Here is a 27,676-nt window from a genome sequence, read left to right on the forward strand (position 1 = left end):
ACACACACACACTGCCCTTGCAGGCTGAGTGTCTTGGTGCAGAACAAAACAGAGAGTCGACATGGCACACATTCCTGTGTGCCATGCCCACAAACACACTGCCCTGGCATACCTCAGTCACCCCTCTAGCTGAGTGCCCTATGCCAGTGGTGTGGTTACAGGTGCATGAAACCTGTACCCCTACAGTACCCAGGTCCATTCCTGGGCACTGTAAGTGCAGTGCTGCCATTAAGAGTATATGGTGCTGGGAAATCGTCATCACGAACTCCACAGCACCATGATGGCTACACTGAAGACTGAGAAGTTTGGTATCAAACTTCTCAGCACATTAAACCCACACTGATGCCAGTGTGAGATTTAATGTAGAATGCACGACAGAGGGCATCTTAGAGATGTCCCCTGAAACTAACCAACTACCAGCGTCCTGACTGAGAGGCTGCATAGGCTTCCACCCAGCAGACAGGTTGTTGGCCCCCTGGGTAGAGAGCCCTCCGCTCTCATGGGCCTGCAACAATGCACATCCTGGGGCGAGGTGCCAAGCCTCCTCCCCCAGGATGGGCAGGAGATGCTTCAAAGGCATGCCGCCTTTGTGAGCCTCCCCAGACCACTTGCTGTACTCAGCAACTGGTCCCCACCAGTTCTGACCCCCAATCTGGCGGAAAACCCAAGGGAGGAAAGGGGGTGTAATACACAAAGAAAACTATGAGTCTAGTAACGTTAGAGACCTACAAAAGGAAAGGGGGTGTGCCAGCCTCTGCCAACCCCACCCCTCAGGTGGGGGAGGCGAGGTGAAACACAACTCCGGGCTCTCACCATCTTGAGGATGGGGAGCCTTACCCAATCAGGACTAGGCTCCTGCCCCCTTCCCACTGTAGAGTGGCAGGATAGGGGGTGTACCCACCCCAGGGAAGGGACCCATTGGTCCCTGACCTTTCCCTACCTGTAACGCCCCTAAATTTAGTATTTCGGGGCACCCTGAACCTTCCTTCTTCAGACCCTGAATCCGAAATAAGAACAAGAAGAAAGATGACCTGCCGTGCAGCTGCTAACAAGAGCACGACACCAACTGACTTGGTCCCAACTCTACAGGCCTGTCGACCCTCGAACCTGCTCCTGCTAAATCCCGGCATCTCCAGTGGTCAGCAACCTCGAAAACCCCGGAGGACCTGACTGCCTTGCTCATCTACCAAGATTGGAACTCCCACGAGCAGTGATCCTGTTCAACAACAAGCAACAACCCCTGGTGCCAGCCAGGAACCGCGAATCCAGCACACTCTGCACCTGCCGAGCCGGGCCTGTGCCTGAGTGAACAAAGACCACTAGAACGTGCCCCCAGCGACTATGACCAAGAATCCAGCACCCAAAGACCCCCCTTGACGCTCTTGATGACGCCTGCAGCCTCAGAACCAGGGACCCCTCCAACCGCGACCAGCAGAGGGTAAGATTTCCCGACACGAAAAGACACCCCTGCACCCGGCGGCCAGCGGCCGTCCCCCTGTGCCCAGCTTCTGGGTGCCTACCTAACCTACAGTTTCCCAACATCACACCGAATCCTCCTGAGGCACAGCTGGGAGCAGCTTACTTAGTGATTTTTTTAAAAAACTTGTATACTTGTGTGTTTTTAATTTACCTACTCACTTACCCCTGGGCATTTCACTTCGCTTCAGGCACTGACAGCCCCGCACTGCGGAACTATTGCTGCAGCGGGTGAGGTGTTTTGGACCTTCTTGCCGCCATTCGCCGCGGCCAGCAAGACACGCCCACTTGCGCAGGCCACGCCCCCTCCACCAGGCTCCTATTTAAGCGCTGAGTACGAGCGCCGCCCTATCACACCGAATCCTCCTGAGGCACAGCCGGGAGCAGCTTACGTAGTGATTTTTTTAAAAAACTTGTATACTTGTGTGTTTTTAATTTACCTACTCACTTACCCCTGGGCATTTCACTTCGCTTCAGGCACTGACACCCCCGCACTGCGGAATTATTGCTGCAGCGGGTGAGGTGTTTTGGACCTTCTTGCCGCCATTCACCGCGGCTAGCAAGACACGCCCACTTGCGCAGGCCACGCCCCCTCCCAACCTCCTCTTCACCAGTATATACTATGTGTCCCTACCGGAAGCGCAGCGGACGGGCGCAGCGGGCGCGACGATGGCGCGCCGAAGGCGCGCCTAAGGCAAGCCCGTCTGCGCCCGTCCGCGACCGACCGGACCAAGGGCCACCTCTCTCTGCCCCATCCAGACATTATTCGTCAGCCCTACTTTACGGTCTTCAAGGCCCATGGCCGATAAATGACTCTGTGACCTCTCACATTGACAGTTTGGGACTCACAGCCTCCATACCCCCATCCTCTTTTCCTTCCTCCTCTCTCACCCCCTTGTTTCCCCCCGTCTCCCGTCCTGAGCACTCTGCTGCACCCACACCTGCTTCTCTTTCCATCTATTACCTTAACACGCGTTTTGCTGTTAAGCACTATCATGAGCTCTCTGTTCTCTTAGACCTATACAAACCTGATCTCTTATCTCTCACAGAGACCTGGTTTCGTGATAGCTCTCTCCCTTCCTTATTAGCAGCTCTACTTACTACGCGATTCGAGCCGACCGATGCACGGATAAAGCGGGCGGTGGTGTTGCTTTGATCGCTCGGAAAGAATTCCTCTTCCAGCCTCTTACCTTCCCCCCTATGGGTACTTCCGATTTCTTAGTAGTCCGCTCTCTTTCTTTTAAAATCCCTCTCACTTGCCTACTTGTGTACCGTCCCCCCCAACCTTCCCAAGCCTTTCTTCCTGGGTTTCAAGATCTGGTGGCCACCCTAGCGGTTAACAACTCCTCCGTCATGGTGCTAGGTGATTTTAACTTCTGGCCCTCTGACCCTGCAGAATGTTCCAATTCCAAAGAACTTTCGGACACCCTTCGTTCTCTCAATTTCAACTCCTATGTTCACTTCCCTACTCACAATCAGGGTCACACTCTCGACCAGATTTGGTCTCTCAACTGCCCTATTATGTCTCTCTCTATCTCCCCCTGTTCCTGGTCTGATCACTTTTTGATTTCCTTCTCTTCACCTCTTCACTTAACCACCAAGCCTTCACTTCCTAAAAATATCTGGGCACGCTCTTGGGGCCGGATTTACGCTTCTTTAGTGGCCTCCACACTCCTTCCCCTCTGCCCTGATTTATTTGGATTACCGCTTACAGTACAAGCTGATTCTATTAATTCATGGCTCCAGTCAGGCTGTGACTCAATTGCTCCTTTTCGACGAGTTTCCTCTAAACGGCCGTATGAGTCCAATCGCTGGTTCAGTGAGGAACTGAAGGTGCTGAAACTCTCAGTTCGCCATGCCGAACGAGCCTGGAGACGCCATTACTGCCCCAACCTTAAATCCCAGTACACTTCCCTCCTATTGCAATACAAAAAAACTATTTTAACTACTAAAACGGAATATTTCTCTTCCAAAATCTTAGCCGCCGAGAACCAGCCTAAAGAAATCTTTTCTATAGTTCACAATCTTGCTTATGCTGACAGAACCACTCTCAAACCCCCTCCGTCACAGTCTCTTTGTGATTCCTTGAACACCTACTTCTTGGATAAAATTGACAAAATCAAAGCCAATATTCCTCCTCCATCGCTCTCTTTTTACAATTCCCCTAGCCCTCCTGCAAAGGCGCATTTTGACTCATTCCCCCCACTAACCGAAGACTCTTTCCTTTCCCTTCTATCCTTGGTCAAATCTGGTTCCCCCCTAGATCCTTGCCCTGCTCACATCCTCAGGCTCATTTTCACTACTTGTATGTTACCTCCTCTCTCCTTTCTCAACTGCTCCTTATCTCAGGGCGTTGTTCCCCCAACTCTAAAAACAGCCATTATTCTTCCCATCTTGAAAAAACCTGGCGCTGACCCCTCCGCCCCAGTCAACTTCCGACCCATTTCCTTACTCCCTTTTTTAGGGAAAGTACTGGAACGACACGTGACCAGAGCCCTTACCACCTTTGTAGAAGAAAACCAGGTCTTGGCCCCCCGTCAGGCCGGATTCCGCCCCGCTCATTCCACCGAGTCTGTGGCGATATCCGTCCTTGACAACCTCAGAGAAGGTATGGACACCAACCTCCCCCAGGCCCTGGTCCTCCTCGACCTATCTGCCGCCTTCGACACGGTGGACCATTCCATCTTACTCTCCCGTGTCGGGGCGGCTGGAGTCGGCGGGGTAGCCCTGGTCTGGCTGTCTTCCTTCCTTAGGGACCGCCGCTCCCAAGCAGTGCGGCTGGGCGACTTCTCGGCTAAGCCCTGTAAGGTGCCGTGTGGGGTTCCCCAGGGTTCCTCCCTTTCCCCACTACTGTTCAATCTATACATTGCCCCTCTCATTTTTGCCCTTCAACAAATGGAGGTCTCCGTATTTAACTATGCGGAGGACCTGCAGCTCATCTTTACTCTGTCTCCATCCACCGACTCCATATCTAATTTTCAAACCACTATGATCTTCATCCGGGACTGGATGAGCCACAACCACCTGAAACTAAACCCGGATAAGACCGAATTGGTTTTGACAGGTGGTTGTGCCTATCCCTGGTCGTCTCTCTTCTGGCCCCCCTCCTTGGGTTCCCCCTCTTCTTCCGTCAAAGCGCTCGGTTTCAAGATCAATGATCAACTCACTTTGCACTCCCAGGTGAGCTCTGTGGTGTCCTCTTCTTTCCTTTCTCTCCACACTATCCGCAAGGTATCCCGCTTTTTCTCTTTCTCTGCCCTCAAACTTATTGTGTTGGCTATGGTCGTCTCTAGACTAGACTACGGCAACGCGTTATATTGCGGCATGCCTGCTTACAATGTTCGACGGCTTCAGCTGGTGCAGAACCAGGCCGCTCGGCTAGTCTATAATTTGTCCAAGTCACACCACGTCGCTCCGCTTCTAAAATCCCTCCACTGGCTCCCTATCCGTGAACGCTCATTGTTCAAAATGGGTTGTATTTCTTTTCAGGCTCAGTCAGGATCCGCCCCCGCCTTTATCTCTTCTGAGATTAGAATCTATACCCCTGCAAGGGAACTGAGATCATCCTCCCACCATCTGCTGACTGTCCCCCGGTTTCGCCGAAAAAAATGGGGAGGCTCCAAATTTTCCACTATTGCCCCCACCTTCTGGAATTCTCTCCCGCTTCACCTCAGGTCCCTCACCCATTATCCTCTGTTTCGTAAAGCATTAAAAACCTTTCTTTTTTCACAGGCCTTCTCCCAATGATTTTCCCCCTGCCTCCTGGTCCACCTGCTAATTGAGGTTCAGTGAACCACAGCGCCATGAAACCGTTAGGTGTACGTGCGCTTTAGAAGTGATTTAAACTCAAACTCAAACTCTTACCTCTCGAAGTGGTGGTCGCACCTGAAGAATCTCCGTCCCCGAGCTTGCAGCCTTTGTTCATCTTGCAGCTTCTCCATTGAAATACATTGAGCGCCCGACGGCTCAAAAGCACCCTGCACCCAGTCGCCTGAGTGCCCCTGGAAGTGCAACATCTATCCTATCTTACTTCCCCACTTGCCCTGTGTGAGTGACCAGGAGCCCAGCTCCCACAGCCGCGTGGTCTACTAGCCAGCCACCTCCAACCAAAGGCCCCCTGCCCGCCATAGGCTAACATTGGGCCTAACTCTCTCTGCACCCGGCTGCCCCTGTGCCACTGAGGGTGTAACAACTGTACTTACCTGACCCTGGGAGACCCCTGAGTCTATGCCCAGCACCTTAACTCTGCCAGTCGAGTATTTACCCAAAAGCTGATAACTCACTTTTCTTCCATAGGGTAACATTGGTTGGTTTCACTTGAAAATTCTTTTAAGTGTGGAGTTTCTAAACTTTAAAATATTCACCTAAAATCAACCAAGTAACGAAATCGAAAATACTCACCTGCTATTAGGAGAGATCCCAGTGCTGGATCTTGGTGCCCAGCAGTGACCCTGAAAAGTACTTACAACCGTACTTACACCTAACTCAATTTTCTTCCATAGGAGACCATTGACTGTTTTTCTGTGAAATTTCTTCCAAGTGTCGATTTTTGCAAACTACAAATATTCTTTAAACATCGTACCAACTGTGAAAACGTAATTACTTACCTGTTTTAGATAGAGGTCCCAGTACTGAGCCTAGGAGCCCAGCACTGGATTACAAAAGTAACGAGAACATACTTTACCTGCAACTTGAATTTCCTTCCATAGGATAGCATTGCCTAGTTTTTGCTGAAAAGGTTTTTGTTTCGATTTTGCAAACTTAAAAATATTCATTCAAAATCGCCTGTATAACCTAAACGCATTCCCTCAACTGTTTACAGGTGATGCCCCAGTGCTGGATCCAGGATCCAACACTGAGCTAGAAAAAGTAACCATAACCCCACTTACCTGCTAAGTGAATTTCCTCCCATAGGATAACATTGGTGATTTCATTAGGAAAAGTTTTTAAGTGTCAACTTTTAAAATACCAAAATATTGCTTAAAAATCACAACCGTAACTAAATCGTGTTTACTCACATGTTTCGAGGAACTGGCCCAGGACTGAATCTAGGATCCAGTCCTGGAGTTAGAAAAGTAATCCTAAAAGTAATCAATTGCATTTAACTTGAAATTCCCATTGAGCTCAATGTATTATTGTGTTTGAAATTGTGTTTCCTATTGCAACAAACTGTAACTAGTGCATTCAAAAGTCAATTGCCTCTTGCAAAGTATTTAACTAAAGCATCTCATTCTGAGAAAGTATATTTTGATACCTATTGTTGGTTCTAAAATAAAACAACCATATATTTTTATATACAAACCATAGGCCTAGAGTTCAGTTCTTGAGTGTGTGAGACCATTTGCTGACTGAGTGTGTACATCAAAATGCTTTACACTGTCCTCTGTTACTGCCTTGCTGCTCGACCAAGCTACCACTTCAGAGAGTAAGGTTATATCTAACTTTAGCCTCTGCCAAACCTCTGGGGGACTGTGGACGCTGTACACCCTGTACCTATTTGGGAACAGTATATACAGGGCCACTTTCCTACAAGCTTGTACTGGTGTAAATCACGTGCTTCGCACATTTGTGCTGTCTGGTGTTGAGCTTGTATGTTAAATGTTGCTTGTGTCTGACCTAAAGGTTTCAGTTTTGAAGTGACTCGTGGACCCTCCTCGAAACCCACCGTGTCCCAGTTGGAAGACTCCACGCTCGATTGTAGTTTTCCTATTGTTACAGGAAAGTGACATTTCCCTCCCTATCTTTGGTAATGCTTTCTTTCTGGTGGACTCCTCCCTACCATCTTATTTTGTGTGGAGTGAACTTCTGGTCAGTTATACGTTTCCCAAGATAAACTTCACACACTACCACCCTCTTCATTTGTCAGTTGCTCGGATTATGAGGGTGCGACAATTACCTGTTGATCAACAGATGTTAGTCAGTACGCAGATGTGGCACGTATATGCAGCTGCAGGTCGTTACATCTGGATGTGGTATTTAGTTGCCACAGACGTTGCCATGGCCACCTGTCAACATGTGGGCCCTATTGCAGAAAGTCTCCAGGATCCAGTGTGGCACCTGACGGGAATTAAAGAAAAGAGTCATTTGTGGGCCGCTGCCCTTGGGGCTGGCAATACAGGATCAGATCTCTGCCTTGAGTCACTTAACCTCTCTGTGACTAACATGGAGTGGCTTACTCTGGTGCCCATGAGAAGTGTTCTAATGCCCTTGGGCAGGTGTGCACTCTATAAAACTGCTAAAATAATGTTAAAAAACTGCATTTACAGTATCAGCCTAAATAAGTGTTACCAAACATAAGTAATTTGTGTTTTTTAAAACACATAATTCAACAGATCTGAGTATGAGCAACTCAGACGTGCAGAATTCAACCCTAGAGTCTCACCAGATGCAACAGAAGCCTGCTGTGAAGAGAGTTCAGAGGACGATAGGTGTAGAGCCCCGCTGCATGTCTGAATGCGGAGTGAAAATACTTACTTGGCTAGTTCGGCCCCTTCAGTTATTTTCCTAACAGTGACCCAGTGTTAAGTGATGGCTTTGCAGGTGTGAGTCAGGGTCACTGCCCTGGATCCTGCGGCGCAAACAGGGATGTAGCGCAGGGGTTCAACCTTGACCCGCTGCCCCTTACAAGAAGCCATGCCCTCCCTCATCCTTCTCTAATCCCTCGCTCATTGGGTGGCCCAGGGATTGCCAATTTGCTGTCATTCTTGGCAAGCATTCCATTCCACCCCATTTCAATTCTCCAGGCCATATCAAAAGTTGCAATCGAACTTTAAATTAGGGTTGTCTTTTCTAACAATAAGTCGACACTTGAACAGTCAGGGCCGCTTATAATAAAACTGAGGCTATCTTTGTGCTGTCCAAATTTTTAAGTCTCGCCTCAGGTGAGGAAGCTATTATTCCTTGAACTGTATTACCCCTTGATTTGTGGGCATGTCATCTTCACATCATCACTTGTGTCTCCCTCTCCTAAAGGCATGAGCCGGTTCCTGGTCTTCGCCCGAAGGACCGACATCCGGTCAGTCTCATTGGATATTCCATACTTTGCTGATGTCGTCATTCCGGTCAACGTCACCATGAAGAACACAATCGCTATCGGTGTGGATCCAGAGGAGGGTGTGTATTTGGCCAAAGTGGTCCTCTTTTGTTCCGAGTCTTGTGTTGCGGGAGTATGAGTGAAAGACCAGAGATGTGCAGGGTCCAGAGCCCCCAGGTTTCTTACTCTGCGCCTCCTGCTGGTAGATAGAGGGTGTATCTCAAGGAAGACCAAGTGCATGGCACCGCCTGCTGGCACCATATAGAACTGCAGGAGAGAACTGCACGCAGATATGTAACTCAACACCACCTCCTGGCAGCGGGTGGGTTTGCAAAAAAAAGCTGTTTGTTCTCCTAACTTTCTGGTGAGATTGTACAAAGGGCTAGCAGTAAAAATATTGTGGGGAAAAGTAGGCTGCAAGAATGTTGTTAAAAAAAAATATCCCAAAGAAAATAGAATAAAAAGAATTTGCAGCTACAACAGCAATTGAAAACTGTCATGCCTTACAGGGCAACGGTAAGGTTACTGCGAGCAAAGCCAAGGGGTCATCGCCCTTCTAAAGTAGAGATGTGGAGAAGGGGTGGGGGATCAGTAAGGTGTTTTTAAGATTCAGAGGATCAGCGGTTTGGAATGTAAAGGGGTAATAAGGCATTGGTAGGTTTCAGGAATTTGTAACGTGAACAAATAGTTATGGGTCTTAGGGTTCAGGGAAGGGTAGCGTTAAGACATAGTAAAAAACTTTCAGGGTTTAGTGAGGATACCGTAAAAGGGTCATAAGGAGGTTTTTAAGGTTCAGCGAAGGGTAGCAATAAGGGGAAGTAAAAGGCTTTTAGGTTCATGGAAGGGAATGCATATTAAGTGGTTTTTAGGTTTCAAGAAAGGGTATTGCTAAAGGGGTAGTAAAGTTTATTTTAGGGTTCATGACAAGGTAGCATTAAGGAGTGGTAAGGCATTTTCAGGATTTAGGGAACTGTAACATTAAGGGTTAGTAAGGTGGGGGTGGTTATATGATTCAGGGAAGGTTAAGTAAAGTGCTATTCAACGAGGGTACTCTCCTTCCGAGCCTTATGCTGGCAAATCAGGCATTAGCCCGAGGGTTCCCTGAAGCTTAAACGCGTGCGGCTGCTAGAGCATGGGTCTTTTTTTTTTTTTTTTTACAATACTTTAATGTTCCCTTAGGAAAAGTGTACTGGGCGGACAGCACCATCCGCAAGATCAGCCGCGCAAACCTAGATGGCTCTCAGAATGAGGACATTATTTCCACAGGTACGTTACCCAGCTAGAGTCACCCCTTTGTTACAGAAACCACAATCCTACCTCTTGAAAGCTCAAGTTTCAAGTGGTTGCACGCTGAATGTATTGTATAATAATGTTCAGATCTTCTGACCTCAGCTGTGCGGCATCCCCCCATGGGAGAACCCAGTGCCTGTCTGGAGCTCTTCGGGCATCTTCTGCCTCAGAGCATGATAGATCCTCTGGCCCATCTCATACCTGGCTCCCTTCTGGAGTGGCTCCTTGTACCTAGATGTCCGTGAGCCTTGCATCGCTCCTGTAACAGCCCCTCTTTCCGGAATGTCTCCTTTGCTTCCAAATCTCACTAGTAAGAGTGCAGTCTCCTTGAGAGATGCTCTGTCCTCCATGTCTTCTTTGATGTCTCTGGTCCTTCAGATGCCTGTACATAAGTGAACCCCTGTTCCTTGCCCTCCCTAATAAAGTCCTCTGGCTGTCCTGCGTAAGAATCCTACCTCCTCTGTTTGTGATCCGCTCCTTCATTTCGTTGGTCTCAGTAAGCGCTTTTTCTTTTCTGCCTCTTCTTTTGGTCTAGGCCTGATGACCACAGATGGGCTGGCTGTCGATGCTATCGGCCGCAAGTTGTACTGGACAGACACGGGAACCAATCGTATTGAAGTGGGAAACTTGGATGGGTCAATGCGGCGGGTCCTCATCTGGGAGAAACTGGATAGTCCAAGGGCGATCGCCTTGTACCACGAAATGGGGTGAGTACGGCTGACTGTGGAGGGCTTGGGCGTTTGTGACTTCAAGGGAAGCAAGCAGAGTTTGGGGATCTCTTTTGCCACATCTGACCTCAACCTCGCTGATGGGACTTTGCAACGGTGACCTTTTACCTCCAGTATGTTGTGAGGGTGTTGGAAGACCTCCAGCCTCCATTTGGGCCCTCCCCCGGTGTGACGTCAAGGTCCTGCAATAAGTAGAACATGTACCAGACACAGTGATTGTAGCCCTAGTGGACCTCAAGGTCCCCATCACTGTAAGCCTCTGATGTGCCAGCGAGAGCTCGAGTGGGAGAGTTGGGGCTCTGGTGAAAGGAGGCTGGTGGCATGAAGCCCATGTAGATTAATGTGCTGGGCACACTCCTGCTGTGAATGAACACCTCCTCTCTTTTAGTAGATCAGAGGTTTCCTCCTCCATGCCAGTGGAGTGAATGTCTAGCATCATGGTCGTCAGAGAGACAAAGGGACGAGTCAACAGAGTCCTGCCTGAAACTAGCCAGACCGTAAATCCTCTTGATACCAACAAACTCTTTGATAATTAGAGTATTTGTCATTTATTTTGGTATTAACCCTACCTCACCAGGAAACCCCACTGCGCTGCGTGACACATCATCGCTGGATTTAAGAAGGGCATTTGTGCTGGACAGCCTTGGGATGTTTGTGGCGCCCCTGTCATACAAATAGCCCACTGCTTCTCTTTACAGACACATTACGTTTTTGTGATTTCTTGTGGCCTACTTCACAGAGATTAAGTTCTCTGTTGTCTGAGTTCTTGTAGGTGATCACAGAGCCTGTCCTCATAATAAAGTGTTGTTCAAGATATAGATGGTAGCTTAGGAGACAGAGCCCAAACAAGACTTGGAAAGGGGACCTCACGCCTGGGTGTGGGTGGCTTTGACCCCCTTAACTCAGGCCTAGAGGAGACTGGTAGTGGTGGCAGCATGATTATAAACCATGCCCACTTACCTCTTGACCTCCACCGATGGAAGGAGGCTGCCTACCAACCTTCCCCTGTCAAGGTGTGTCCAGTCGCCCATTACTGGTGTCCTGCCTGTGCTCGTTTCTAGGAAGGTTTCTAGGTAGTTTGGGCCTGAAGCAAGCAAAGGGGAAAGAGGTAGTAATCATATCAAGGTGGGAGGAGTCTAATCTGGCTAATGTCTCATGGAGCTCGGGATTCAAGGGAGAGAGGGGTTGGGGGGTGTCAGAATAGACCCAAGGCCCTGTGTTGGGAGGGGGGAGTACCTGTGAGGGGAGGAAGGTCCAGGTTGTGGGGGAGTCAAGGGAGGAGGGTGGTGTGTGTGTGTGTGTGTGTGTGTGTTTGTGTATCATTGTCAGGACAGATGCAAGGCCCTGTGCTGGGAGGGGGAGGACCTGTGAGGGGAGGCAGGTCCAGGTTGTGGGGGGTTCAAGGAGAGGTTGGTGTGTGTTTGTGTGTCAGGATAGTGGCCAGGCCCTGTGCTGGGAGGGGGTACGTGTGAGGGAGGCAGTTCCAGGTTGTGGGGGATTCAAGGGAGGGGGTGGTGTGTGTGTGTGTGTTTGTGTGTCAGTGTAAGGATAGATGCAAGGCCCTGTGCTGGGAGGGTGAGTACCTGTTAGGGGAGGCTGGTCCAGGTTGTGGGGGAGTCAAGGGAGGAGGGTAGTGTTTGTGTGTCATTGTCAGGATAGTGGCCAGGCTCTGTGCTGGGAGGGGGTACCTGTAAGGGAGGCAGGTCCAGGTTGTGGAGGATTCAAGGGTGGGGTGGTGTGTGTGTGTTTGTGTGTCATTGTAAGGATAGATGCACGTCCCTGTGCTGGGAGGGGGAGTACCTGTTAGGGGAGGCTGGTCCAGGTTGTGGGGGAGTCATGGGAGGAGGGTGGTGTGTGTGTGTGTGTTTGTGTGTCATTGTCAGGACAAAGGCCAGGCCCTGTGCTGGGAGGGGGTACCTGTGAGGGAGGAAAGTCCAGGTTGTGGGAGATTCAAGGGAGTGGGGTGGTGTGTGTGTGTTTGTGTATCATTGTCGGGATAGTGGCCAGGCTCTGTGCTGGGAGGGGGTACCTGTTAGGGAGGCAGGTCCAGGTTGTGGGGGATTCAAGGGAGGGGGTGGTGTGTGTGTGTTTGTGTGTCAGTGTAAGGATAGATGCACGTCCCTGTGCTGGGAGGGGGAGTACCTGTTAGGGGAGGCTGGTCCAGGTTGTGGGGGAGTCAAGGGAGGAGGGTAGTGTGTGTGTGTGTGTGTGTGTGTGTGTTTGTGTGTCATTGTCAGGATAGAGGCCAGGCCCTGTGCTGCAAGGGGTACCTGTGAGGGAGGAAAGTCCAGGTTGTGGGAGATTCAAGGGAGTGGGGTGGTATGTGTGTCAGTGTCAGGATAGAGGCAAGGCCCTGTGCTGGGAGGGGGTACCTGTGAGGGAGGCAGGTCCAGGTTGTGGGGGATTCAAGGGAGGGGGTGGTGTGTGTGTGTTTGTGTGTCCGTGTAAGGATAGATGCACGTCCCTGTGCTGGGAGGGGGAGTACCTGTTAGGGGAGGCTGGTCCAGGTTGTGGGGGAGTCATGGGAGGAGGGTGGTGTGTGTGTGTGTGTGTGTTCGTGTGTCATTGTCAGGACAAAGGCCAGGCCCTGTGCTAGGAGGGGGTACCTGTGAGGGAGGAAAGTCCAGGTTGTGGGAGATTCAAGGGAGTGGGGTGGTGTGTGTGTGTTTGTGTGTCAGTGTCAGGATAGAGGCAAGGCCCTGTGCTGGGAGGGGGTACCTGTATGAGGGAGGCAGGTCCAGGTTGTGTGCGGGGCGGATAATCCCACGTAGTGACACACTGTGGTGTAACCTCTACCGTGTTCCTCAGGTACATGTACTGGTCAGACTGGGGAGAGAATGCCAAACTGGAGCGCTCTGGAATGGACGGATCTGACCGCCAGCTCCTCATCAGCAGTAACCTGGGTTGGCCCAATGGTCTGGCTGTGGACAAAGCAGGCGCACAGCTACTCTGGGCTGATGCGCACACTGAGGTAAGACGCATTGAGCTATATAGATGATACATGTGTGTGTGGGCCATTCTCTGCTTGTGGCGATAACGTCACTCTTGGTGCTTTTGGAGTGAATCTAGTGCTCGTAAGTGTGCACATAAGTGAGGTTCCAAATGCAAAGGGAATCGTGCCCACATTGGTTACTGGCAAAGCGGGGGTGTTCAGATTTATCTGCTACTCGTGGCACCCCCTTGCACGCTTGTGACTGCTCCCTTCCTGGTGCACATCGAGGTGCCTGGCGGTGATGGCAGCAACCTAAAGGGCGATCTGTGATCTATATGAGGCTCCTGGGGGGCCAGTGATGGGGTTCAGTGTGTGCTGAAGCAACTTGAGCGATACATTTTATGTATTGAGATCCTGGGGGCAGATGACGGAGGGCGTTCTCTAGCCTTAGCCTCGTCCTTCTAATCTCTTTCTTTTTGTGTATGTAACAGCGTATTGAAACTGCGGATTTGAATGGGGGCAACCGTCACACTCTGGTGTCACCTGTCCAGCACCCCTATGGGCTCACCTTGCTCGATTCATACATTTACTGGACCGACTGGCAGACTCGCAGCATTCAAAGGGCAGATAAGAGCACAGGCGGCAACATCATTGTGGTGCGCACCAACCTGCCGGGACTCATGGACATTCAAGCCGTAGATCGAGGAAGACCTTTAGGTGAGCCTCTGCCCCTGCAACTTGTGTGAGCTGTCACTGCCCCTGCCTGAGCATCGCTGTTCATAGCCCCCCTAACCCCTGCCGTGTGACTGGTACATCCATGTACATGCCCTTGCATTGCCCAGTTTGACCAATACACCTCTGCAGTGCCCTTGCATGCACTATCCTCTGTATCTGGCTTCCATTCCTACCTCAGCACTTCTACTTTTTGGTTTTTACTTATTTTTGCAGGTTAAAGCCTGTTATAGATTCAGAAATGTACCTGATCTTGGTGTCTAGAGGGTTCAAACCACAATATTGTTCTGAAACATTCAAAAACAGATGTTTGGTTTTGAACTGAAATGTGTCCCTGTATCTGACCAGAATGCCCAATGTGAAGCCTTTTCTTGGTGTCGGTGCAGCGTGTGTCTGCGGCGCAGTTTCTTGTGTATGTAGTACAGTCTGCAACTGATGCCCCAAAGACACAACGCTCTCTCTGAACTCGACAGTTGCCCTCTTTTAGTGCGTTGTCCATTCGCAGACCTTCGACTTGCTGACACTGGGTCAGGCAAGGATACCCTGAGTAAGGGTTGCTACACTCCCCTCATCCCAGAACATGAGGTGACTGCAGCCCTGTGGGCAGACAACCTACTTTCTTTCTCTCTCTTTAAAGTCCTGAAGTCTGCTGTAACTGGTGTCACTGGTCTCATCTTGTTCACTAACTTCAGTTTTTTTTATTTTACTATTTTATTTTTAAAGTTTTATACGTACTGTAACATTGTTCATCACTGTGTTACATTTCTCCGATAATACAAGTTTTGTTGTGATAATCCTATCTACTAATGCAAAAAGATGGATTTGTAGCCGTAGTAGTTCTCCCCCTACACTGATACACCAGCAGCACAGGGACTGCTATCACCAGCAGCAGCACAGGGACTGCTATCACCAGCAGCAGCACAGGGACTGCTATCACCGGCAGAAGCACAGGGACTGCTATCACCGGCAGAAGCACAGGGACTGCTATCACCGGCAGCAGCACAGGGACTGCTATCACCAGCAGCAGCACAGGGACTGCTATCACCGGCAGAAGCACAGGGACTGCTATCACCGGCAGAAGCACAGGGACTGCTATCACCGGCAGAAGCACAGGGACTGCTATCACCGGCAGCAGCACAGGGACTGCTATCACTGGCAGCAGCACAGGGACTGCTATCACCGGCAGCAGCACAGGGACTGCTATCACTGGCAGCAGCACAGGGACTGCTATCACCGGCAGAAGCACAGGGACTGCTATCACCGGCAGCAGCACAGGGACTGCTATCACCAGCAGCAGCACAGGGACTGCTATCACCAGCAGCAGCACAGGGACTGCTATCACCGGCAGAAGCACAGGGACTGCTATCACCGGCAGAAGCACAGGGACTGCTATCACCAGCAGCAGCACAGGGACTGCTATCACCGGCAGAAGCACAGGGACTGCTATCACCGGCAGAAGCACAGGGACTGCTATCACCAGCAGCAGCACAGGGACTGCTATCACCAGCAGAAGCACAGGGACTGCTATCACCGGCAGCAGCACAGGGACTGCTATCACCGGCAGAAGAACAGGGACTGCTATCACCGGCAGAAGCACAGGGACTGCTATCACCGGCAGCAGCACAGGGACTGTTATCACCAGCAGCAGCACAGGGACTGCTATCACCGGCAGCAGCACAGGGACTGCTATCACCGGCAGAAGCACAGGGACTGCTATCACCGGCAGAAGCACAGGGACTGCTATCACCGGCAGCAGCACAGGGACTGCTATCACCAGCAGCAGCACAGGGACTGCTATCACCGGCAGCAGCACAGGGACTGCTATCACCGGCAGCAGCACAGGGACTGCTATCACCGGCAGAAGCAGTTTGCTGACTGTTTTCTCTGACCCTAGGTCTGAGAGCATGGTGTACCCATGATGTGGACACCAGTGACAGCCTGCCTGCCTAGGGTAAGATTTACAGGTCGTTTCTCCAGGTCACGGCCAGCATCAAGGCTGAGATTGTGAAGATGCTGGAGCTTGGGGTGAATGACCCTCCCGTAGTCCTTGGCCCAGCCCAGTGGCACTGGTGCACAAATCCAACCCCAAAGGTGGAAACCTTGGGTTGAGGTTCTGTGTGGACTACGGGGGGCTCACTGCAGTCACTAAGACTGATGCCCACCCCATTCCAAGAGCTGATGAGCTCATCGACAAGTCTGGGGTAGCTAAATATCTGAGCACCTTTGACCTGCATCGGGTTATTGGCAGATTGCCTCACTCAAGGAACCAAGGAGAGGTCTGCTTTCTCCACTCCTGAGGGCCACTTTCAATTCAAAGGGATGCCCTCCAGGCTGAAGAATGCCCCTGCCACCTATCAGAGATGGTGAAACATGTACTGTCTGGATTGGAAAGTTTCAGTGCAGCTTATCTGGATTATATAGCTGTATTTGTCTCCACCTGAGAGGATCACCTGGTCCGCCTCAAGGAAGTGCTTCAGGCTTGCCTTGGAGCAAACAGGCCTAACTATCAAGGCAAGTAAGTGCCAGATAGAGCAAGGCTCTGATGCGTACTTGGGCTGCCAGGTTGGCAGAGGCCATTACAACCTCTCCAGTCCAACGTCCAGACCGTTCTGGCTTGGGAGCCTCTTAAGACCCAAATTCCGGTCAGAGCCTTCTTAGGCCTGACTGGGTTCTATAGGAGATTCATAAAGGGTTATGTCACCATAGTGGAACCGCTAACCGACTCTATCTCTAAAAAGTAACCCAGAAAGGCTATCTGGACTGAGCAGTGTCAGAAGGCTTTTGCCGCTCTCAAGGCAGCTCTGTACTCAGCACCTGTTTTGATGGCCCTTGACTTCAGCAAAGAGTTTCTTGTCCAGACAGACGCCTCTGAACATGTGATAGGTGCAGAGTTGTCACAAGTGAATGATCTGGGCCAGGATCAGTCAGTTGCCTTCATCAGTAGGTGACTCCTTCCTAGGGAGCAGCGTTGGAGTGCCATTGAGAGGGAGGCCTTCGCTATGGTTTGGTCCCTATGAAGCTAAGACTCTACCTGTTTGGGACTCACTTCAAGGTTCAAACTGACCACAGACTTCTCAAATGGCTGAAGCAGATGAGAGGAGAGAACCCCAAGTTGAGGTGGTCCATTTCCCTAGAGGGTATGGACTTCACTGTGGCACACAGACCTGAGACTGATCATGCCCATGCAGAGGGCCTTTCCAGGTTCTTCCACTTGCATGATGAGAATCAGCAGGACAAGAGTTAGTTGATCATCACCTTTCATCTGGGAGGGGACCATGTAAGTAAATGCCTCTTTTTTTGTCTAGTCGCCCCCTAGTTATTTTACTGATGCCGCTGGATTTTCCACTCAGAGAGTGCACTGAAGCCTGCTACCCAGACCTCAGTGTCCTGACCCTAAAGTGTATGTTGAATTGGTGTATCCAATTGGAAATGGCTAACTTACCTTTAAGTCCCTAGTATATTGTGCCCTGGTACCTGGGACATGCAAGTTAGTGGGGTGCCCCGGGGCTTGCAGCATTGGTCATCATAGGAGGTCCTCCAAGTAAAACGAGTCCCCCAGTCCGCCAATGCAAACTGGTAGAGCGGTCGTGTGCTGTTAACACTACTTTGCCGTTGAAAGGACTTGCATCGCCACTACTCTCCCTGTATATTTGTGTAAGTCACCCTTCTGGCAAGCCTACCTGTCCTAAGGCATTGCAACATATAACACAATGAGGACATATATTTCCATAGAGTTCCAAATTCTTATAGACCAGGACTTGGAGGCCCTGATCTTGGAGAGGCTCTAACAGGAACTGCAAACCAGACAAAAGCACCTGTTCACACACTCAGTCCCGGGCAATACTTCAGTAAAACTGCCTAAATATGATCCACTTCCTCGTAAGAGGTGACTCTCCCTCTAGGAGGACCCTTCTTTCAGTCCTTCCTCCTCTGAGCCGGCACCAAAGAAATGCAAGGACACATCTACCAGTCCTCTTCCCCTACCGCGAACCTCCACCACTGCTACCACCCTTACCCCTCCTGCCACCACATCGCCCACGCATAACTCCCCCACTGCCTTCGCCAGAGTCACAAAGGCACTATCGTGATTCTAGCACGGTCCACCCCCTTTCCTGTTCAGGGCCAGACAGCCACCATGGCCCTTTCAACCCTTATGATCAGGCACCAGACAATGGTCCCATTGACGATGCCTCAGATGTCAATAACATGATCCCCCAGGCGAAACCAATCGAGACCATTATCTATTTAGGGACCCTCCCCAGTGACACCACAACCTAGCCATGAGTAGGATGACTCCTCTGGAAATGCCCTGCAAATCTAAGCATATGGTCCATTTCCTTTCCATGCTCACGGCTAAAATCTGCCCCCGATAATTTGAAGGTGCCCACTCCTACGTTCTAAGAAGGATGGCGCTCTCCAACCCATTCTGAACCTGAGGCCCCTGACCCATTACATCCCATTCGTACATTGTTGCATGACCACTCTGCAGGATTTCATTCCCTTCTTACTACAAGGCAATCGCATGATGGTGCCAGATCTCAAGGATGCCTCTTTCCACGTCCTCATCAACCCTGCTCATCGACGAGTCTTTCGTTTCGTAGTAAGTGGCCAACGCTACCAGTTCAAAGTACTTCCCTTCAGGGTTATCGCTGTCCTAAGGTGCTTACGGAGTACATAGCAGTGGTGGCTGCACATCCGCGAAGGGAGGGGATTCATGTCTTCCTCGAGTACCGGCTGATCATGAGCAGCAGCAAGCTGCATTGTCTAGCACAGTGGAGGCCCTGCTCCAAGGCCTGGGCTTCACCATAAACGTTACCATTTCCCACCTGCAGCCTCTTAAAATCCAGTCATTCCGATGGTCCATATTGAAAGCAGTTTTGGAGAAAGCTTACCCCAATCAATAAAGTCACAGTCTTTTAGTACCTACTTACTCTTTTTCAGCGCAGTCCTCCGCTCAGAGTATGGACTGTCATGCACCTTCTAGGATTGATTGCCTCCTACTTTGTATCATTCCTCACACAAGACTTCACATGCTCCCCCTCGAAAATTGCCTCAAGCAGAGGGTGACTGAGGAGATTTAGTGCTAAGACAGGCCAAATCGCTCTGCTCTCTCCAATGGTGGAACGACAGTTCCTGCAAGACAGACCTTTTGCAGACGCAGTATCGCAAGTGACCGCTACCACTGACACCTGTCCTACCGGACGGAGGCAAGCAGCTCAATGACATCATAGGCCAGGAAATGTGGCCCTCTCAACAATAGAGTTGCCACATCAGTTACTTGGAAGTGCTAGCCATTCGTTTAGCTCTGAAAGTCATTCATGGAAAAGTAGTTCTCATCCAGCCGTTCAACATAACCGCCATGTGCTACCTACAGAAGCAGGGCAGTGCAGGCTCCCCTCAGCTCTCCAGCTTAGGCCAGGGATCTGGCTTTGGGCACTCTGTCACAACATTGACCTCATAGCTTAGCATCTCCCGCGGGTTGGACAACAACTTTGCTGACCTGCTCAGCAGGACTCTTCAAGAGTGGGAACTCCACCTCCTTCATAGATCTTCCAGCGGCAGGACACCCCAGATGGACTTCACAGATTACGCAAAATGCCCAAGCATGGGGTCTGGGATAACTGCCCATGCTTTCCGCCTCTCCTGCTGCTTCCCTTCATGAGGAGGAGACTTGGACAAACATCACTAACCCTCATTGTAGTAGTGCCAACCCGGGCCAGACAGCCCTGGTACTCCACTGTAGGAAGCTGGATCATTAAATGTTATACCAAAATGAGATGTACTGTGTAAAGAGTCCAGGGTTTCCTTACGAGTAGACAGGGTCTTGCTATGGCAATCCCAAAGGGCTCTCTCACGGGCAGTGTGGCCGAACAGCCTTAGGCTTAGCAGAGACGAGTGCAAGACATCTGAAAATACACACAATCGTCACTAAATGAGACGCACGACTCAAGAAGGAGATCCACACCAAATATAAAACAAACACATATCTTTATATATATTTAGGCATCAGAAGCAATTTCATCAGGATAAGTATTTTTTTCATTAGAAATCAAATATCTTTGCATTTAAAAAGTCAACACAGTGCAATTTTCAGAAGCTACAATGTTAACCTATGGGAGGAAAAAAAGTACACCATTCAGGTACAGTACAGCGACTTATGGGACCAATCTCTTGGATTTAAGGTGAGTGGTGGGCAAGGTCCAAGGCAGCACCAACAGTACACCACCAGCGGCACTAGGTCGACCGGGTACAGGTGTGCAAAACAGCGTCCATGCCCAATGTTAGTCTATGGGGATCGGTCATCGCGTAAAGAGGCTGCAGGCTTTGACTGGGAGGCTAGTCGGGCTGAACCAACACGGGGGCTCAGGCCTCACGATGCTCAGGAACGTAGGAATGCCTTGGGTCCTCTTCTTCACAACCCAGGGACGAAGGGTTCAGAGGTGTACTTAAACATCGGGTTTTTCTTACTGGGAGCAGTCGCGGTAGGGGAGGGTCTGCAAGCAGAGGCTGCAGGCGATGTCGGGGAGTTCACAAGGGGTAAAACCACTTTGGAGTGACAGGTGCTGTGGTGTCCTTAGGTGTCTGGTCTTTGCGGTCTTTCATTCCTCTCAGTGCTCTTTGGGTGCCTGCTGGATGCAGGGAATTAGGTCCACTGCTTCACAGGAGTTCTTAGTTCCTGGGTGAGGTGCTGGCAGGTCTCCCAGGCTTTGGGACAAGTCAACTTATGGCGCAGTTGTCAAAGTCAGCAGGTGGGCCGGCAGGGTTGACGCCAAGTCATTTGCTAGGTCTTTTGTTCTTGCTCTGTGCGACTCTTCTCTTCCGTCTTCTTCTGTCAGGTCAGCAGGATCTGTTGCAAGGGGCTCCCCTAAATACTGAATTTAGTTGTGTTAGGGGAGTGTAGGGTGGTAGCCAATGGGCTACCTACCCTTGGGGTCACTATCCTCCCCATATGACCACTTTCTTTGGGGAGTGGGTATAACCCTGTCCCTGAGTTCCTAAGTGGGGCATCACAAAAATGGCCAACTCTGAAAAGTCGTCTTCACTTCAGGTAAGACCACTTTAGGGGTGGTACTAGCCTGGGGTTGGGCATGCCTACCTGACTAGCTGATTTCCCACCTGTCCAGCTGCCTGAAGGGCTCTGGACAAAGGGGGTAGGCTTCCTCTCCTGGGAGGAAAGCCAGGCTCACATTTCAAAGGCAGTAGTTTCTTTGAAGTTCCCCTGCCTTGGAATGCAACTCAGCAGGTCATCCTGTGGTTGGGGGTGTGAGCACCCTCTTCCCGAGCAGGCATTATTTCTGACCTCCTGAGAGCAATGGCCCACACCCTTAGAGGTCAGAAACGTTTCTCTGCCTTAGCTACAGCCAAAATTTGTATACTACGGCAATGGAAGTCACCTCAACCACCATCACAAGAAATATGGATGGTGGCCATGATTCAAACAGCTTCCTACGAACGTATTATATACAACATACAGGATCAATCTGATCTCTTTCTTCGAGTATGGTCACCTTTTCTAGCTTTAAATACCGATGCTAATATTAATGACCCATCTACACAGTAATTTAATTCTTATCCCTTTTCATTCTCATTCATCATTCATTATTGGTGGTTAATAAATCTTAATACATATTGTGTCTACCTATTTGTTGTTGTTTTTAATAGCTACTCACCAGAACACTTACATATAATTCTATATCTTTTAATATATATATTTATACATCAAGTGAAATTATTATCCCTTATATTCATCTTTTCTCTATTCTTATTGGTTTTCTAGAGTGTCTTCTTTTCTCAGGAACATATTTATATAGCTTTATATAGCATTATGTCTTATATTTGTGTACATTTTCATTTATCGTTTTCTTTTGTGTTCCCTTCTTTGCCTTCCCTTTCTCTCTCCTCCCCCCCTTCCCGTAATTCCATCTTTTATGGCCTCAATATAAAGTCAAATATTTGTTTTTGCATGGATCTGTTTATGTATTTATTAAATTATATAATATGATTAATTATTCAGAAAGTTTTATTATATGCTTATATATAACAATTTTCTTATATATTTATTGTATGATAATGCAAACAGTTATTATACTATATGTATTCTTTTGTAAATTTCAATAAAAAAATTGAACCGCAGAAACGTTTCTCTGGCAGTGGGCTGGCATAAACCAGTTAATAGACACACTAGTGGCTGGTAGGTTTTCAGGGGGCACCTCTAAGGTGCCCTCTGGGTGCATGTATTAATAAATCCAACACTGGAATCAGTGTGAGTTTATTATTATGAGAGGCTTGATTCCAGACATCCCTATTTTCAGTGAAGCCATCATGTAGCTGGGGTGCAACAATTTGTGCTGCAGCCCTTAAGGACCCTCTTTATTACCCATGCCCTAGGTACCAGGGGTACCATGTACTAGGTGTAGGAAAGTGGGTTTATGTTGCAGTAACCCCCTCACTTTTTGCCAGACTACTGATGCACTTTGACGTGATGTACCCTGTGTCCCTGCCAATCAGGTTACCAGGGCCTGTGTTCTTTCCCCAAAACTAACTCAAATGGCATCTCTGGCCACAGGTCAGCCCCTGGTAAATGGTACCACAGGTACCCAGGGCACTGTGACCAGGGAAGACCTCTAAGGGCTGCAGCACTTATTGCGCCATCCTTAGAGGCCCTGTACCTTTACACACACACACTGCCTTGGCAGGCTGTGTGAGACGTTGGCCTGGTATATGCTGTCCACTAGTTATAGTGGGCACCTTGCACCAGTCCAAACAACCCCACATTGGTGTGCAGCGGTTGGGATTCAAGCTTACCATTGTTTTACCAGATAATCTCAAGTGAGTGACTAACTGAAAACCACTAAAGGTACTTGAGGTACATATAATTCAAGCTTAAATTACAGTAAGTTCTACTGAACTTGGAGTTGTGAGGCAAGGGCTTAGCACACCCTTTCTACGACTCAAGAGAGTTTAGTAGGCCACACTAGAGTGGGTCGGTGCATACACCACACCACACTAGTGATGTCTTCAAGACCAGGAGCCAGTGGGCCCCTGCCAGAAGCCAGTGGGTTCCTGCCATCTAAGTATGACAAACTCCCATTCATGGTATTGAGAGCATTGTGTAGTACTAGGAAATTGAAGATAGGGAAAAGGGCAAACACCCAACGCCTCATGGAGGCACTGCTCTTAGATGATCTCAGAAAGACCTCAGGGTCTGAAGGGGTAGGCAGAGTGGGTGGGGCAGCAGATGAGGTAAGGCCAAGGAGTGAGGATACTGTGAGAAAGTGACATCTTTCTTGCATGGTATGCCCCCACTTTTTGCTGAATTACTGAATGTACTTTGACTGTGTGTGCCCTGGACTCCTGCCAATTAGGTGCCCAGGGCCTATGTTCCTTCTCTAAACAAAAACCTCAAAACCAAATTGGCAAACCCTGGCCACATGTCAGCCCCTGGTAAGTGGTACCCTAGGTACCCAGGGCCTTGTGACCAGGGAAGGCCTCTAAGGGCTGCAGTACTCATTGTGCCATCCTTAGAGGCCCTGTACCCTAACACACACACACTGCCCTGGCAGGCTGAGTGTCTGGGTACAACGCAAAACAGAGAGCCGACATGGCACACATCCCTGTGTGCCATGCCCACAACCTACACAGCCCTGGCATACATCAGCCACCCCTCTAGCTGGGTGCCCTATGCCAGTGGTGTGGGACAGAGGCAGGAGCCCTGTGCCCCTACAGTACCCAGGTCCATTCCTGGGCCCTGTAAGTGCAGTGCTGCCATGGTGCTGGAAGCTTGTCAAACACGAAGTCCACAGCACCATAATGGCAGCGCTGAAGACTGAGAAGTTTGGTATCAAACTGCTCAGCACATTAAACCCACACTGATGCCAGTGTGGGATTTAATGTACCAAGCACCACAGAGGGCATCTTAGAGAGGCCGCCTGAAACCTAACCTACAAACCATGTGTGTTCTGAGGCTGCCTAGGCTGCCACACAGCAGACATGTTGCTGGGCTCCTAGGTAGGAGAGCCCCTGCTCTCCTGGGTCTGCAACAATGCACATCCTGGGCGAGGTGCTAAATCTCCTCCCCCAGGATGGGCAAAGGGAAGCTTCAAAGGCATGCCGCCTCTGTGAGCTTCCCCAGGCCACTGCAACCCCCCACTCTGGCGGGAAGCTTGGCCGGAAACCCCAATTAGGGACAGGGGATGTGCCAGCCTGCCAACCCCACCCCTCAGGTGGGGGAGGTGAAGCACATCTCCGGGCTCTCGCCATCTTGAAGATGGGAAGCCCTGCCCAATCAGGATTAGGCTACTTCCCCCCTCCCACAGGAGAGAGGCAGGATAGGGGATGTACCCACCCCAGGACAGGGACCCATTGGTCCCTGCCCTTCACCTACCTGTAACGCCCCTAAATCTAGTATTTAGGGGCACCCTGAACCTTCCTTCCCAAGATTCCAGATTCCGAATTCCGAAGAAGAGCTAGAAGAAAGAAGACCTGCCCTGCAGCTGCTAAGAAGAGGAAGACACCAACTGCTTTGGCCCCAGCCCTACCGGCCTGTCGACCCTCGAACCTGCTCCTGCTCCAACCCGGCATCTATTGTGGCCAGCATCCTCACAAACCCCAGAGGACCTGGCTACCTTTTGACTCTAAACCCCTGGGACTCCCATGAGTAGAGGTTCTACTCAAAATCTATTTCTAATCCCTGGCAGCAGCCCGGAACCGCGAACCCTTCACACTCTGCACCCGCCCAGCCTGGCCTGTGCCGGTGTGAACAAAGACCACAAGGACGACCCCACGGTGACTGTGACCCCGAGTCCGGCACCCAACGACCCCCTCGAAGAAGCCTGCAGCCTCAGAACCAGGTGTCCCCCCAACCGCGATCAACAGAGGGTAAGATTTTCCAACACCAAAAGGCACCCCTGCACCCGGCGCCACGTGGTCCCCTGTGCCCAATCCCGGGGTACCTACCTATCCTCCAACTACCCAACTTACCTCTCGAAGTGGTGATGGCACCTGAAGAGTCCTCGTCCCCGAGCTTGCAATCTTTTTCTTAACCGGAGCTTTCCCATTGAAATAAATTGAGTGCCCGAAGGCTCAAAAGCACCCTGCATCCAGCCGCCCGAGTGGCCCTGGCAGTGCAACCTCTACACCTATCTACTTCCCCACTTGCCCTGAGTAAGTGACCAGGAGCCCAGCTCCCACAGTCTCGTGGCCTGCTAGTCAGCAGCCACAAAACCAAGGCCCCCCTACCTCTCATAGGATAACATTGGACCTAACTCACTCTGCACCCGGCCGCCCTTGTGCCGCTGAGGGTGAACCAACTGTACCTACCTGACCCTGGGAGTCTATGCCCAGAACCTTAACTCTGCCAGTCGAGTACTTACCTTTAAACCGATAACTCAATTTTCTCCATAGGGTAGCATTGACTGGCTTTTCCTGAAATTTGTGTGGACTTTTCAAAACTTAAAATATTCACCAAAATCAGTCGAGTAACGAAAACGAAAATACTCACCTGCTATTAGGTGAGCTCCCAGTGCTGGATCTTGGTGCCCAGCACTGACTCTGAAAAATACTTACAACTATACTTACCAGTAACCCAATTTTTTCCCATAGGAAATCATTGACTGTTACCCCACCTAAAGAGTTGGCAGTGTGCCTAGAAGGTCAATATCTCCTTCTCCGGAGTCTAACCATTCTGGTACATCTATAGGGACCTCTGTTTCTTCTCATAGGAGAGGGAGGAGAGACTGCTCAAGTATGAGGAAGCTCAGCTTAGAATCAGAAAAGAGCAGTTAGCATTAGAAAGGGAATTCCCAGAGCTTCAGAAAGCTAGAAGAAAGTTGGGGCTAGAGCTCCATGGTGGCAGCAACATCCCTAGTAGTAGACAGAAGTCTCATGATCATAGGAACCTAAGCAAGATTGTTACTCCCTACCAGAGTGAGGATGACATCCACAAATGGATTACTGCACTGGAAAGGGCCTGTAAAGTTCAGAGGGTCCCCCAGGAGCAGTGGGCAGCAATCTTGTGGCTCTCCTTTGCAGACAAAGGTAGAGATAAGCTCCTCACTGTAAGAGAAGAGGATGCTGATGATTACCACATTTTGAAGAGTGCACTGATTGAAGGGTTTGGCCTAACCACTGAACAATACAGGTTAAAGTTCAGAGATACCCAAAAGGCACAGACCCAAGACTGGGTGGACTTTGTAGATTGTGCTACTAAGGCTCTGGAGGGTTGGTTACTTGGCAGTAAGGTGTGTGATTTCAAAGGATTGTACAGCTTAATTATGAGGGAGCAAATCCTTAATAATTGTCAAAATCAGCTGTTGCATCGGTACCTAGTGGACTCTGATCTGACCTCTCACCAAAAATTGGGAAAGAAGGCAGACAAATGGGTCAGAAACAGGGTGAGGCAGAAGGTTCAGAACCAAGGTGGTGACCCAAAGAAGCAAGATTCAAAGAACTCTGACAAGGGTGGGGAAAAGGGCAAAGACCAGCAGTCTTCTCAAGGTCCCCAAAGATCTTGTGGCTCCTGAGCAGATTATACTTTGTGAGATGTACCAAGTGACCAATGCTAGCAATGTCGGGACAGACCATTCCTTGGCAGTTGTTAATTTCTCCTGGGGAGGGGTAACTGGCCTCAAGAAAGTTGTGGTATGTGCAGACCTCCCTGTTGAATGCTTGCTTGGCAATGATCTAGAAACTTCAGTATGGGCAGAAGTGGAGCTCAGGACACATGCAGAATTGCACATGTATTTGCTGTGACCAGGCCACAGGCCAAAATGTCTAACACTGAACAGGCCCTGAATCTTAGAAGAATGGACCGGGTGCCTCCCAAGAAGGCAGTGCCTTTCCCCCTGACTCAGAGTACAGATCAGCCTCCTGAGGGAGGTGATCTTAGTCCTGAAGAAGGAACTGTCCCAGAGGAGCTTGAGCCGGATCAAGTTGAGTTCTTGGGGACAGGGGGCCCTTCCAGGGCAGATCTGAACCAGGAGCAGCAGAGCTGCCCCTCTCTTGAACCCCTCAGACAGCAAGTTGCTGCTGAGGCTGCTGGGAATGCTAGTGGACCCATAGAGTCTATTGGGATAATGGACTCCTATACTCAGAGAGTAGAGACCCCAAGCCTGGTACTTCCAGGAGGTTGGTAATACCTCTGAAGTTTAGGGGCTTCCTATTAACACTAGCCCATGATATTCCCCTAGCAGGTCACCTGGGCCAAAACAAGACTTGGGACAGAATCGTCCCTCACTTTCATTGGCCCCACATGTCTGAAGACACCAAGGAGTTTTGTTGCTGCTGTGTCACCTGTCAAGCCAGTGGGAAGGCAGGTGGAACCACAAAGGCCCCTCTGATACCACTACCTGTGGTGGGGGTTCCCTTTGAGAGGGTGGGGATTGAGATAGTTGGTTCCATGGATCCTCAGACAGCCTCTGGGCACAGATTTATCCTGGTGTTGGTGGACCACGCCACTAGGTACCAAGAAGCAATTCCACTTAGGAC

General features: G+C 50.1%; 1 protein-coding gene across 8 annotated transcripts in view; it reads left to right on the top strand.

The window, feature by feature from the left end:
* Positions 1–27,676, top strand: part of LRP4 (LDL receptor related protein 4) — a 507,202-nt gene that overhangs the window by 368,902 nt on the left and 110,624 nt on the right. For all 8 annotated transcript variants that reach the window (XM_085646645.1, XM_085646639.1, XM_085646647.1 and 5 more), the window contains 5 exons: positions 8,449–8,589; positions 9,689–9,775; positions 10,335–10,506; positions 13,336–13,498; positions 13,951–14,176. In XM_085646645.1, the coding sequence (XP_085502771.1) occupies positions 8,449–8,589; positions 9,689–9,775; positions 10,335–10,506; positions 13,336–13,498; positions 13,951–14,176 (789 nt within the window). The remainder of the gene's footprint in view (positions 1–8,448; positions 8,590–9,688; positions 9,776–10,334; positions 10,507–13,335; positions 13,499–13,950; positions 14,177–27,676) is intronic.

The sequence above is a fragment of the Triturus cristatus genome, chromosome 3_1, assembly GCF_964204655.1.
Source record: "Triturus cristatus chromosome 3_1, aTriCri1.1, whole genome shotgun sequence".
In the NCBI taxonomy this organism is placed as follows: Eukaryota; Metazoa; Chordata; class Amphibia; order Caudata; family Salamandridae; genus Triturus; species Triturus cristatus.